This window comes from Phyllostomus discolor, chromosome 3 (genome assembly GCF_004126475.2).
Source record: "Phyllostomus discolor isolate MPI-MPIP mPhyDis1 chromosome 3, mPhyDis1.pri.v3, whole genome shotgun sequence".
NCBI classification, from domain to species: domain Eukaryota; kingdom Metazoa; phylum Chordata; class Mammalia; order Chiroptera; family Phyllostomidae; genus Phyllostomus; species Phyllostomus discolor.
Window position 1 is genome coordinate 102279012 of NC_040905.2, and position 14308 is coordinate 102293319.

The window sequence follows — 14308 nt, forward strand, 5'->3', positions numbered from 1 at the left end:
AGATCTTTTATAAGGGGGTGGGAGAAGACAAACAAGGTGCAGTGAGGGCTTTGAGATTCAGCAGCTGCAACAGTCCTGTCCTGGGCAGTTAGCTGATCCCAAGGGGGAAGGGTGGTCATCTGCTCTCCCTGGAACAAGGATGTCCCCAGGCAATAATCTTCTATCAGTGCCCCAGGAGGTCGGCTGTTTTTCCGGGGAGCCAGGATGGGACTTATCTGTACTTTCTGAAACAAAAGCTTAACATACACATTACTTGCTAGACTTAATAACTTTTTACCTTAAGGTAAATTTCCTAAGTCTTGAGTCACCCCTATCATTATTACCCTTGATCAGATGAGAGGCCTGAAGTAGAAAGGGTGAGGGGTGCGGGGCTCGCTCCCCTCCTACACTATTTCAGCTCTGTCTGTTACCAGAACCCACTGTGTGACCTTGGGCAAATCTTGGACCCCCTCAGTTTCCCGACTGTCGTGGTGGTGGGGGCTGGTGCAAAGAGCTGGTTTCTAGAGGTATCAGGAGCGCCAAGTTTCCTACATTTAAAGTGTTTAAAATAATTTCAGTATTTCCGCCCCCCTCCAAGTCTTCTCCTTTTGGAGGCCAGGTGAGCGCTGCGAGGGGGCCGCAAGTGATAATATTAACACAGCACACTTTTTGCGAATTTACTCTGCGAATTTGTGACTTCACCTGTTCTAAATTGCTTTCCTCCGTAATTCCCCCAAACTCTCATCCAAGACTTTCGGGGCCGGATTCTCTCTCTCCTCCTTGGGGACCCACTCCTTTTCTTGGGGCCCCAGGGGCTTGACCTGGCCGGGCTCCGCCGGGCCCCGAGGGCAGGTGAGGGCAGGGGAGGGAATGGGCGGGGCGTGGGGGAGGGGGTTCGGCCCCGGCTCGTAACTTCAGTGGCCCGCCAGATCGGGCTTGGTAACTACACTGGCCCGCCAGATCGTCCCACACCTGCCACCATCCTGTGGGTCAGCTGCCCCTGTGCCAGCCAATAATGCTGCCGCTGCTGCTGCTACTGGTACCCGGACTCCTGCCCCGCTCAGGTGAGTGACCAAGGAGCTCCCGGCACACTCCTTCAGCCCTCTCGCCTGGCCCAGGACTCCTGCTCCCCACCCCTCTGCAAGGACTCCAACTTACCAGCGCTTTTCAAGGTCCCAGGAGCTCTGCAGCCCGAGCCCTCCTTTCTCTGCCTCACTGACACGTTTCTTACCAGGTTTCTAAGGACCCTGTCCCTTAGCCCTCCCCAAGAGCTTCCACTCATTCTCTCCTCCCAGGAACCCAAGTCTAGCTCCGTCCTTCCTTGGGGGCTCAGGGAAGCTCCTTGTCCTCTTCAAACATCCCCTCCAATCACTATCCCTCTTCACCTACCAGACCCTCCCCATTTACCTGGCCCCGGGTCCAGTGTAACAGTCCAGGTGGACTGTTCACTCCACCTGCCCCTGGGGCATGGGAGGTGTGGGGGGACATCAGAGGCTGGGAGGAGCAGGGGAAGAAGAGACCCAGCCCTACCCAGGGTCAGGAAAGACCATAAGGCTACCTTCTCACCCATCCCTGGAGAGGTCCCCTCAGTGACTGCCCATTTCTGGGGTGTACAGGCACACACACTCACAGGGAAATACATAGATACCACATCATATACATACACACCCCCAGCCTAACCTGGACACTTAAGTGTATGGCTCATGGACAGGCTCACACACACACACACACACACACACACACACGCACCCTCAGGCCCTGGAAGATAGGAAGTCTGGTCAGCCGTGGCACTCCCAGTGAGGCTGCCGTGGGCAGACAGAGCAAACAGACCCCAGAGTGACCCGCCCCACCTACACTGGCCCAGAGGGAGTGTTTTCCTTGGTTCCAAACCCACTGCTGGAAGTCTGCCCCATGCTTGGGTTCCCCATAGGGCTGTACCCGGGACACAGATGCCAGAGCATAGTTAGGTCACAGTGGGGGACCTCTGGGGACAGCTGTGAGGTATAGGATTAAGACTGAGGTCCTGTCAGGTATGCTTGAACTGGGGCTTGGTGGATCCAGAAGTCAAGGGACCTTTCTTAGAAGCCCACTGTGTGCCAGGGGAGCTGAAGCTGCCTATGGCAGAGATCTGTCCCCGAAGAGCTCCCAGGCTAGAAGGTCATTCCCATAAGCAGATAGCAGCACAGTGTGACAAGGGCCCCTGTGGTCACCTGAAGGCAAGCAGATTCTAGCAGGTGAGCTGGGTGAGGATGGTGTGAGGGCATGTGCAGCACAGGATGTATGTGATGGGAATTTTAACTAGAGGAACAGGCAATGATGAGCAGAGCCCGTGTGGTGGACATTGAGAGAGGACACTAGAGAGGAGGGAGGGATGGGCTCCTGCCAGGCCTCTGGGCTGCAGTGAGGCCCTGGAGCTTTATCTGGAGGGTGGTGGGAGCCAGGGGAGGTTTGAGGCAGAGGTGTGGGCAGCTGGGAGCAGCACTCAGCAAGTTCTGGGAGAGCAAGGACTGGTTATCCAGAAAGGAAAGTGAAGCGTTGAACTCTAAACTTGTTTTTTTACATTTTGTTTTATATTTAACTCCTCTCTGTTCCCCCACATGAATATGCTACTTTCTCCACTGAGGAAAAAGAAAAACAAAATTGGATTTAATTTGGTTCAGTATTCTTCAAAAAAGTCAGTGTCATAAAAACTTTTTCTAGATAAGAGACACAAAAGAGACACAATGACCACATACAATGCATACATCTCTGTGTTGGCAGCCCCAGAGCAGTGGAGAGCGGACTCACAGGAGCCAGGCAGGCCTGGGTGTGGGCTTCTGCTCTGAGGTTCACCAGTCCCATGACCTGGGAAGGGTCCTTTCTCCTCCTCTGTCTCACTGTCCCCATCTGTAAGTGGGGTGACTGCTACCCACAAGACAAGGAGGCTATGCCATTGACCACAGATGATGCCTGGTGCAGGGCGCAGTTCAAAGGACTGCATTGCCTGTTATTGCCCTGATTTGTTTTTGACCAAATGCCGGAGAAAATAGATTCATTGCCTTCACTAGAAGGAGGAGTTGCTCTGGGATTCTCTGATGCCAAGGTTACAGTGGGTTTAGAGATGCCTGGCTTTGAGGAGTGGCCTCTATCTGCTCAGTGCCCCTCAGCTCTGCCACCCTGGCAGACCTCCTGCACCGAATGTTCCTGGGCAAGGAGGGACAAACACCGGATTGGGAGTCAAGTCTGAGTCAGAGCCCCCAGTCAGCCAGGTTCTTGTTGGCGTGCGACTGTGGGGCTCATCCTTACTGCCCATGCCTCCTCTTGCTCACCTGTGAAAGGCAGGGTTTTCAGGTGCACCTACTGTGCACTGCTCTGTGTCAGAGCCATGGCTGGGCTTGGACCACAGGGCCTCCCTGTGTGGGAGGAAGTGGGGCTTAGGCAGTGAAATAAGAGGAGATTGAGAGGCCCCTGAACCAGAGACTTAACAGAAGAGGTGGTGGTGGGGGGTGGGGGGAGCAAAGAAGAACCAGAGATAGGGAAGCCCCCACAGAGGAGCCCTCCTTGGTGGCAGGGACCCTGTTTAGCTCATCTCTGATGTCCAGTACTCATCACAGGCAACTGGACAGACATTTGATGTCCAACTTGGACTCTGACTGTGTCTAGAATTGACAAGGGCAGGAGACTGGGAATCAGGATGTTCCAGGAAGAGGGACCAGCCTGTGCACAGGCCCAGTGGTGGGAGCTTCCAGATGCTGTGGCTCTGTGTCTTGTTTTCTCTTTCATGGCTGCCTTGAGGATATTGGTGGAAATAGTTAGAGCTGGTTATGTGCTTTACATTTATGGTCACATTTTACTTTATCAAGTGAGATACACTTATCTCCCTATTTTATAAATGAGGAAAACAAGGCACAGAGAGCTTGAATAAGTTGTCAAAGATCACACAGCTTGGAAGCAAGAGGAGCAGGATTCAAACCCAGGCAGTGGTCTAGGCTCTTCTCAGGCCAGTGACCTCCAGGGCCCAGGGCCAAGGCAGACCTGACCTTCAGCCTCTAACCTTTGTTTCTCTCCAGCCTCCTTGAAGTCACATGTGCACCGGCGTGGACTGATAGAACTGGCAGAAACCATAAACTGTGTTGGCTCCCGCACCCCCCTAGCCTATGTTAGCTATGGCTGCTATTGTGGCCTGGGTGGCCACGGCCAGCCCCTGGATGCCATTGACTGGTGAGTTCATGCTTGGGCCAAGCTAAAAGGTCTCCCACCCTCTGGGGTATTTAAGGCCTATGAGGAAATAGCACATGGTACTACCTTGTAGGCAGAGGGCCTCCTGGGTAACATGCCAATAAGGCCAAACCTTGGTGCCAGCTGCCTTCTTCAATCTGGCTATAGGATGATTACTTGGGCTAAAAAAAAAAATAACAAAGTTGATCAGACTTCTAGTGTACCAGGATCTGTTCTGAGAACACCTTTTTAATCCTTACAATAATCCCATTTTAAAGATGAGAAAACTGAGGCACAGAAAGATTAAGTAACTTGTCTGGACCACATAGAGAGAGAGTAAGGAGTGGGGGCTGGGATTTGAACCTCAGCAGTCTTGCTGGCTTCATGGCCCTAATCAGTGCACTCTGCTACCATGTGAGAAGTGCCCATTCTGTGCAAGGCTGTGAACGTGTATCTTTCCATGACTACTACTCCTTTACGCTCATGGCCATCCTTGGAAACAAGCACAATGGCTAACCTATTTCATGGAGTAGGACCTGAGACTCAGAGAGGTACTGCCACTTACCCATTTCCACACAGCTGGTAGGTAGTGGAGGGCAGAATTTGACTGTCTTTCTTGGAGGATATGATTGTCGTTAACAAGTCTTTACTCAGCCTTGTACCTTCAAGGCTCCTGCTGGACACATCCTCCCACACTCTAGTTGTCTGGTTCCTGTATCTGCAGATGCAGATCAAGCATTAGCCCCTCTGGGAAGGCTTTCCTGAAGCCCTGGTGAGCATAGTACCGCCTCTGGCTTCCAGAATCCCCTGTCCTTACCACACATCCCAGCACTGCTCACTGTGTATGAGCATCTGGTAGCTTGTTTGCCTCCCCCACCAGACTGGGGGCTCTGTGAGGGCAGAGCGGAATCTGGCTGACCTGTCCTTGCCACACTCAGCTGAGGGCTCAACACAGAGCAGGGCTGGTGGCTGGATGGAGGTAATACCAGTGAATAAATGAATAATTGGCAAGATTTGGGACATTTGTGGGTGTTCCTCAGCGAATTTTTCAATAGTAAATGATAATAATTATTATCAATAAATAATAATATTAATGATCACAATCATAATTATTGTTGAGATCCTATTATATAGTAGGCCCTAGGCTGGATTGGCTGCTGGTGACACTGTGAGGAGCCAGACAGAAATGGTCTCACATCTTAGAGCTCTGGTCATTAGGAAGACAGACAGATGCTAATCTCGCTAATGAGAGTCTCATTATGAACCTGCCCTGAAGGGAAGGAACCTGGTTTTATGAAAGGGTGTAACAAAGACACCTTCATAAGCTGGGAGGTAGGGAGCCAGATGACATTCTGGGAATGGGGGCTGGGGCTTAGACTGGGACTAAAAGAGGAAGGGTTGGCATGCAGTTGTCCCCAGAGGGACAGGCAGGAGGCAGCTTCACTCTAGCAACAGAGAGAAGACAGGTTCTGTTGGAGCTCAGAGATTCAGAGAGTGAAGCAGGCGGGGCCCAGGCAGGGGCCAGGCTCCAACATGGCTGTGATGGAGGCAGGGCAGAACATACCAGGGTCAGCAGAATTATTTCCCAGGATAGGATTCTTAGGGACAAAGTTTGGACCAGAAGATGCTCACCCATAGCCCTGGCCTGGGAAGGTGGCCGGGAGGGCAGCCCTGCCTCTCCCTACCAGCTGGTCTGCTTGTCTGCCATCCATAGGTGCTGTCATAATCACGACTGCTGCTACTATAATGCCCGGCAGGAGGCTGGCTGCCGGCCCAAGCTGGAGCCCTACTTGTGGAAATGCGTCGATCAGCGCATTGAGTGTGGTGAGTCCCCTGCAACACCCACAGTGACCTACCCGAGAGTCCCTGGGGCATCCTGGTTGTAATAACTTACCACTGCTTCCAACTCTTCGTAGGCCACTCTTTGGATTTATCTAATATGTTACCTTTAATACTAAGCACTTAAAAAAATAAACAAAGAAAGCTAATTTTTTGCTCTTTGGACAAAAACTGAAAAAGATAGAGATGACACCAGATATAAACCACCCAGATGTCCATCAGATGGGCCTGGGTATATAAATCTGTGATGTATCCTCACGATGGAAGACTGCAGCCTAAAGAAAGGATAAGGTAAGAAAGGACAAGGAAAGATGTTGAATGAAAAAGCAAACTACAGAATAACATGTCCAATTAGGCACTTTTGTGTTAAAAGAAAAAAAAGCTTGTAAATAGTACCGTACTACTTTCCATGGCTAATGTAGACATACGCAAAGGTCAGGAAAACATAAAGATACACTCCAAACTGAGGATGGTGGTGGTCATCTCTAGGGACAGAATCGGGTTGAAGGGAATGATGGTAGAAGGTGATTTTATGTTCTTTGTAATGTTTCCAAATTTTACAAAGAGAATGTCTTCATGAGTTAATTACGAATTGAAAATTAAAAAGAAAAGGAATACCTGGCTGGTGTAGCTCAGTGAATTGAGCACAGGCTGGGAACCAAAGTGTCCTAGGTTCGATTCCCAGCCAGGGTACATGCCTGGGTTGCAGGCCATAACCCCCAGCAACCGCACATTGATGTTTGTTTCTCTCTCTCTATCTCTCTATCTCCCTCTCTTCCCTCTCTAAAAAGAAATAAATAAAATAAAAAAAAAAAAAGGAATATACAGCCTCATATGATCTCTGCAAATTACTTTGATGTGCATCAAAACAAAATAAAATAAAAATGTGGATGGATGACAGATGTTCAGATGACCTCCTGATGGATGGTATCTTATTAGTGGGGATGATTAGTATATCTCACTGTGGTTTTGATTTGCTTTTCCTGAATGACATTGAGCATCTTTTCATGTGCTTTTGGACATTTTTATATCTTTGAGAAATGTCTATTCAAGTCTTTGGCTCATTTTTAAATTGGGTTGTTTGTCATTTTTGTTGTTGAGTTACAAGAGTTTTTATATAGTTTGGGTACTGCACCCTTATCAGATATGTGATTTACAAATATTTTTTTAAAGATTTAATTTATTTATTTTTAGAGAGGAGAAGGGAGGGAGAAAGAGAGAGAGAGAATCAATGTATGGTTGTCTCTCACATGGCCCCCACTGGGGACTTGGCCTGCAACCCAGGCATGTGCCCTGACTGGGAATCGAACCTACGATGCTTTGGTTCACAGCCCGCGCTCAATCCACTGAGCTACACCAGCCAGGGCACAAATATTTTTTTAAATAATGTTTTTTTATGTACAAAAGTTATAATTTTGATAAAGCCCAATTTTTCTATTTTGTCTTTTCTTTTTTTTTAATAATTTTTTTTAAAGAATTTTATTTATTTATTTTTAGGGAGAGAAGGGAGAGAGAGAGAGAGAGAGGGAGAGAGAGAGAGAAACATCAATGTGCGGTTGCTGGGGGTTATGGCCTGCAACCCAGGAATGTACCCTGGCTGGGAATCGAACCTGGGACACTTTGGTTCCCAGCCCGAGCTCCATCCACTGAGCTACGCCAGCCAGGGCTTATTTTGTCTTTTCTTAATCATGTCTGTGGTGTCCTGTTTACGAAGGCATTGCTAGATCCAAGGTCATGAACATTTACCCCCATTTCCTTCCAAGAGTTTTATCATTTGAATTCTTATGTCTAGGTCATTGATCCACTTTGAGTTTATTTTATTTTAATTTTTTTAGTGAGAGGGGAAAGGAGGGAGTAGGAGAGGGAGAGAAGCATCGATATAAGAGAGGAACATCGGTCGGTTGCCTGTGATTGACGGAACCTGCCACCCAGCTGTGTGCCTGACCAGCAATCGAACTGGCAGCGTTTTGCATTGTGGGACGATACCCAGCAAACTGGGCCATGCCAGCCAGGGCTTTCATATTCTTAAAGTTTTTTAAATTGATTTTTAGAGAGAGAGAAAATCATTGCTGTGTTGTTCCCCTGATGTATGCATTCATTGGTTGCTTCCTGCATGTGCCCTGACCAGAGACTGAACTTGCAACCATGGCGTATTGGGAAGATGCTCTAACCAACTGAGCCACTCAGCCAGGGCTGAGTCAACTGTTGTGCATGGCTTGCAGTAGGGGTCCAACTTCATTCTTTTGCATGTGGATATCCAGTCGTCCCAATGCCATTTGTTGAAGAAACTCCTCTTTCTCTTGTTGAAAATCTCTTGGCCCTAGATGGATGACATTTCTGGCCCTCAGTTTCCTTAGCTTGAAGATGGGTGTTTCAGAGATGAAAAAATGGGTTTATAATGTGATAAACAGATTGGACAGGGGTTATTACTCTCTCCCATCTCTTCTCCACCCTTCCTCATCCTGATCTGAACCTCCCTCTGACCCTACTACCTCCCACCAGAGAGAACAGAATTTCTGGTGTAACTTTCCTCTAAAACTCTTTCTTCTGCAACTTGGTCCGTTCTGGAGGAAAGGAGGCAATCATGAATTATAAGAAGGATGTTTTTAAATATGCACAGATTCTCAGCCATATCTTCTTAGTATGACTTTGGAGCTGGCATAAGAGTGAAGCTGCACTAATATTGAGACATGTTAACGTTTAGGATTGAAAGCACCCCAGACATCATCTCGTCCAGCCCTCTCATTTAGAGTTGGGGAAACTGAAGCCCAGGGAAAGAAGTGACTTGCCTAACGTGGCTGCTGGGCACATTCCCTGTCCCCAAGCTGCCCCCTTCCGGTGTGGGTCGAGAGGGGTGAAATGGGCCTTGAATTAGAATCTGTTAAAGATTTCTCCCTTCTTCCCTTCAACTTGCATGTTCTGCTTACCCTAGCCATGTGAAAACGGTGTTTGTAAAATATTTATTGGTGGAGTCTGTGCCTGTTTACAGAACTGCCCTCCCCGAACCAAATGAAGAAAACCAAAATATCTATTATGCATTTTTGGCTAAAAATATTCTTATTCTCTTTGGAGATATTCTGAACATAGTTGTTTACTTAATTACAGGTGTGGCCCATTTTCCATTTATGGGCCTGACTTAAATATATTTAAAAAATTTTAAGCCTATAATAATATTTACTGGCAGGCTTTTATTTTAAACTTAACCCTTGGGAGCTATTTTTCCTTTTAAGTTTTTATTATTCTTGAATAACATGATGCTGTTGGGTTCCTGAGGCTATGGAGCAGTGAGACCAAGTATTGCTTTTGAAAGAATCTTTCTTGCTCAGAGAGGAGGAAGGGAACACAAGGGAGGCACTGAGTCAGAAGACCCTGGGCTGGAGTCCTTGGTCCACCCCTTCCCAGCTCTGTGGTCTTGGACAAGTTACTGAATCCCTCTGAGCCTCACTTTACACATCTGTAAAATGGAAATAATAAAACTTAGATTCTGTTTGTGTGAGAGGCTTTTCTGTATTCTCCCAATAAATATTATTGAGAATCTACTCTGTGCCAGCCTCCATGTTATGTTTTAGGTAAGACAGAAGTCTAAAATGAGGAGTGGGAAATTGTGTCTGTACCAAGTGCTTTTATAACTGCTGTGTTGGAAAACAAAGCAGGTGAACCTGCTACAACATGGGTGAACCTTGAAAACGTGATACTAAGTGAAAGGAGCCAGACACAAAAGGCCACATGAGTACAGGATCCCAAGTATATGAAATATCCAGAACGGGCACATCAATAGGGACAAAAAACAAGTTAGTGCTGACAGGGACACAGGACAGGGTTAAGGGACGCAGGGTTACAAGATCCCTTTTGGGGTGATAGAAATGTTTTAGTAGGATCAGATAGAGGTGATGATTACACATCATGCATTTACTAAAATGGTAAATTTTGTTACGGGAATTTTTCAATTTAAAAAATGTAGGGATGCAGAGGGAGACTTATTGAAGATATCTTTGGATGGCAACCTTTGCCCCTCTGTGGAAGGCAGGCTCAGCCAGGATGGAGAGGAGAGATGGATATGTGGTTGTTGTCTACAACAAACTCTTATTCTCGAAGGAGTATCTGAAGACTTGGAGAAAGAAGGCACAGAGAAATACAGGTGTAGCCAACACTGATCGAGTGCATGCTAAGTCTTTCCTGGATACTTTACATAGACTTCCCAAGAACCCCGCAAAGTGAATAATGCTCCCTTTTAAATGAAGACTTGAGTCATTTAGGCAACAGCACACAGCTAGAAGTAACAGAGCAGGCATTCCTAAAAAAGGCCAGAATGGTTCCCTACCACTTATCTAAATGGATCCTCAAATGAAATAGTGTAGTATTGATGCAAAAGAAGCCGAAAGTTCATGTGGACTTTGGACTCTGCTTCTGAAATCATGTCTCTGACAACTTCAGTTTCCTTCTCTGCAAAATGGGGCCAACATCACCTTCCTCCTTGACTTGCCAGGACGATGATCACTGGTGAACTGTCAAACATCACACAGTTGCAATGTGTGACCCTTCCTAACAACAGTGTTGCTACTGGCTTCCCTCATGTTTACCTGAAAGTCTCTGCTCTAATTTCAGTTTTCCCATTTCTTTCAGAACCAACAGAGGACAAATGCCAAGAACTCTTATGCAAGTGCGACCAGGAGATTGCTTACTGCTTAGCCCAAACTGAGTACAATTTAAAGTACCTCTTCTTTCCACGTTTCTTATGTAGGCACGGCCCACTCAAGTGTGACTGACTAGTTTGACTTGAAATGTTCTTTTGCACAAGAAAATAAAACTCCTTTTCACTAATCAATAGCCATATTCAGTTATTTGCACGAGGGAACTGAGTTAAAGCTGCAACCTGTGTTTGCTTTCCCTCTCTGTCCCGGAACTTGGGGCTGGAGCCTGTTAGGTTTCCAGTTTGCTTAAGGTCAAAATCCCATGTGTATTTATAAAATCATAACTGTGTTTATGACTGTATTGGGTTTGGTACCATTTTTGAGGTTCAACCTGTGTGAAAAGGCTGAGCTTGTCTTCTAACCTACCCTTGGTGCACAAACACCTGCTAAGTGCCTGGCCTTGTTCTAGGTACTGGGTTGAGGCCGTAAACAAGACAACCACACGACACCCTTGTGAAGTTCAAGTCTAGTAGTTGTTAGCTCAAGAAAGAATATTCTAAAAAAAAAAAAAGAAAAAAGTATTCTTCACCATCTTCCTCCTTTAATAGTTAAAAAAATTTTTCCTGATTACAAAAGTATTACACTCACTGCTTTAAAAAAGGGCAAATGCAGAGAAATAAAAAGGAGAAAAAAACCCCAAACTACTCCAATTCCGACAATCCAAAATAACCACTTTTAGCTTCTTAGGGTACTGTTCTTCAGTCTTTTCTGTAACTTTTTTTTTTAAAGATTTTATTTATTCACTTATAGAGAAATGGGAAGGGAGAGAAACAGCAATGTTTTCAATTGGGTGCCTCTCATACGTGCCCCCAACTAGGGACTGGCCTCAGCCCAGGCATGTGCCCTGAATGGGAATTGAGCCGGTGACCTATCACTTTGCAAGATGACACCCCAATGAGCCACACCAGCCAGGGCATTTTCTATAATTTCTAAAAATGTAGTTGAGACTCATTTTATGGTTTTTATGAGCCTTTTTCTGTTATTAAAAAATCCTTGAAAGCTCCATTTTAAAGAGCTATATTAGATACCATTTTATCTGCTAACTTTAGAATATTGGTAATTTCCTATTTTGATCAATAAATCATGTGTTGGTGATGCTTCTGAATAAACCTTTGCCATTCCCCACTGCTCCTTTTCATTATTCCTTAACCCAGATTTGCAGAAATGAATTCTTACATCAGTGTCTGAGTATTTTAAATAGACACACCCTTTTGATGCATGTAGCCTGCTGTGATTGAGAGGGTCCAAGGCAAGTGAGGCAGCTGTGGTCCTGGCTCTGAGGTGCCTGTCTCTCCTACTGGCAGCAGAGTGAAAGTCCAGCTCAGCCCATTTGCTCTAGGCCAGGTCTCCTTTGCTTTGTTCCCTTGAGCAGATGTGGGTATCACTCCTTTTTGCAGCAGATGTGGGGAGGGGTGGAGGACATTGGGCTGGGAGTCTGGCAACCTGTGGTCCACCCTGGGCCCAGCCCCACCAGTGCCACTCAGCCTCCATCTCTTTGTCTGGAAAGGAGAACAGTAACCACACAAGGTAGGAGACCAGGGGTGTGTGAATAGTACAGTGTACCCAAACCTGTAGTGCAGTGTCTCTGGCAGGTCAAGTGTCATGCAGGTAAAGTCAGGCAGCCCTGGGGCCTGGGCCTGACAGCAATCCCCTGAGGAAGGAAAATATTCTCCCTCCTATCACTTAAGATACCTTAGGTGGCTCCTTGGTTCAATCAGTACTACCATCAGGCAGGGAGGAAGGGGGACTTCAGCAGGACTAGGAGGTTGTATTGAGCAATTCTGATTTTCATCATGTTTTCTAAACATTTTTCTCTAGAAGTTTTGTCTTTATTAAAGATCTTTATTTTTATTTCAAGTAATTTCTTCAAACTTTCAGATGCAAAGTTTGAGTGAAATCTTCAAAGATACAAAGGATTAATGAATGGTTCATGGAGTCACAAAAAAAACACTTTGGATGCAAGCTTATCTCTGTGGGCCCATCTTCAGATGGGTCCCATTTCACACCTGCCGTTTTCAAACCAGAAGGAAGAGGCATAGTTCATCTCATTCACATTTACAATTACAGCATTTGGTGTAATTATACTTGCTGTTTTATACACCAGAATGAGAGGATAAAAATTATACAGTGTGAGGTCAATGTATAAAATGTTTCATTGAACAAAAGGACTATCCTGGATTTTACAGATTAAAGTCTTAAAAACAAACAAAGCAACCCCCCCCCCCCCCCCCAAAAAAAACAATTTTAAGTAGCACTGAGGCAGCTCAGCCTGGTGTGAATTATCCTTCGTTAATATCCCAGCATCCCACTCAATCTCCCCCCACCCCGAGAAAGGGATCCAAACTTTCAATGACCAAAAGTTGGAAACAGGTTAAGTCTAATAACCATCATTCTAGTCTCAAACCAAATCCTTTAGAGAGTTAACTCTTCAACTTCCTAGCAACTCATTTGCAATAATTGTCTATTGGCTTTTGGGTTTTCCTCTGTATTTTTTATGTGCAACTGTCTATGCCTATGACAAAATCTCTCATTTTCCTATACTAGACTTAAGAGGACTGGCCTGGCACCAACAAGCCTGATCGGGCTCAGTCTCAGGACTCCAACCTGCCCTGGAAGCTTCTGTTAGTCACTGAAGTGAGGGCGCAGGATTGCTGATGCGGCAGCCTTCTGCTGGCCCCACACCACATCTTCTGAGAACCCTGGGTCCTTGCAGGCCACAGTGGATTGGGCCTCCTAAGTTCCTGTAAGCAAGGCGGCTAGGTGTGAGGTGCTACTGCTGTGTCGGCCCAGCTCTGGGACATGAGTCCCTGCTGCCACAAAGGCACAAGCAGAGGGAAGAGAGGACCTGGTTACTGTCTTTGACAGAGAAAGCAGCACCTTGTTTACCAGGGAGAGGAAACAGGAAGTCAGTTCTCACCCCACTGCCCCTTCACTTAAGCATCAAAGCTCAGCCGCCAGGGAGGCTGCAAGAGTCCCTTAGAGCCTGAGCAGTGCCACTCACAACACTTGGGTTTCCAGCCGTCGGACTTCCTTGACCACAAGATCAATGTTAATAATTGGGTTAAAGTACAGGGCCCAGTAAAATAAACAGTTGCAAACAAACTGAGGAATGAGGGGCCAGAACATGGCCACAAAAAGCCCCTGTGTTGAGACTTTCCAAAAATGGCTCCACATCCTCTGAGGCACAGTCCTGAAAGAAGAAGAAAGCATTTCAGAGGTGGCATAGTGATGGTGATCCTAATGATGACACAAAAGTGCCCGGCCCCTGGACCGTTTCCCAGGTCACCTGTGCTGCGAAGACCTTGTTTTCTGTCTGAGATGAGCCTTTGCCTGACCAATCCATCTTCCAGTCCCAGGATACAGCTTACGCAGTGCTGCCTCAGGGCTCTATCTGCACCAAGTGAGGCATCCCCATTGCAGCCCCAACCCCACCTGCTTCATCACTGTGTCACATCCGTATGTATTTAACATGCGTATTTTCTCTACGAAGCCATAGGCCTTCAGAGTACACACGGTGTTTTTTTAATCAAAAGATCTGCAGTGCCCAGAATCGAGCCAGGGACACTGTAGGGGCTCAATTAACTGTGTGAAGACATTAGTTC

General features: G+C 46.7%; 2 protein-coding genes across 3 annotated transcripts in view; one reads left to right on the top strand and one right to left on the bottom strand.

The window, feature by feature from the left end:
* The first annotated feature begins 939 nt into the window (after positions 1-939).
* LOC114501896 (group 10 secretory phospholipase A2-like) lies at positions 940-11332 on the top strand. The gene is made up of 4 exons (XM_036020914.1): positions 940-1043; positions 4029-4179; positions 5891-6000; positions 10639-11332. The coding sequence occupies exons 1-4, from the start codon at positions 995-997 to the stop codon at positions 10779-10781; spliced, it is 453 nt and encodes a 150-aa protein (XP_035876807.1). The 5' UTR covers positions 940-994; the 3' UTR covers positions 10782-11332.
* Positions 11333-12528: 1196 nt separating this feature from the next.
* The window catches only part of BFAR (bifunctional apoptosis regulator), a 29250-nt gene continuing 27470 nt past the window's right edge, over positions 12529-14308 (bottom strand). For both annotated transcript variants that reach the window (XM_028517044.2, XM_028517060.2), the window contains exon 8: positions 12529-13896. In XM_028517044.2, the coding sequence (XP_028372845.1) occupies positions 13704-13896 (193 nt within the window). In that variant the 3' untranslated portion in view covers positions 12529-13703. The remainder of the gene's footprint in view (positions 13897-14308) is intronic.

Coding starts and splice junctions, on each gene's coding strand:
- LOC114501896 (XM_036020914.1), top strand. CDS start 995: ATGCTGCCGCTGCTGCTGCTACTGGTACCCGGACTCCTGCCCCGCTCA. Junction 4,180..5,890: donor CCCCTGGATGCCATTGACTG/GTGAGTTCATGC, acceptor TGCCATCCATAG/GTGCTGTCATAATCACGACT. Junction 6,001..10,638: donor CGATCAGCGCATTGAGTGTG/GTGAGTCCCCTG, acceptor CATTTCTTTCAG/AACCAACAGAGGACAAATGC.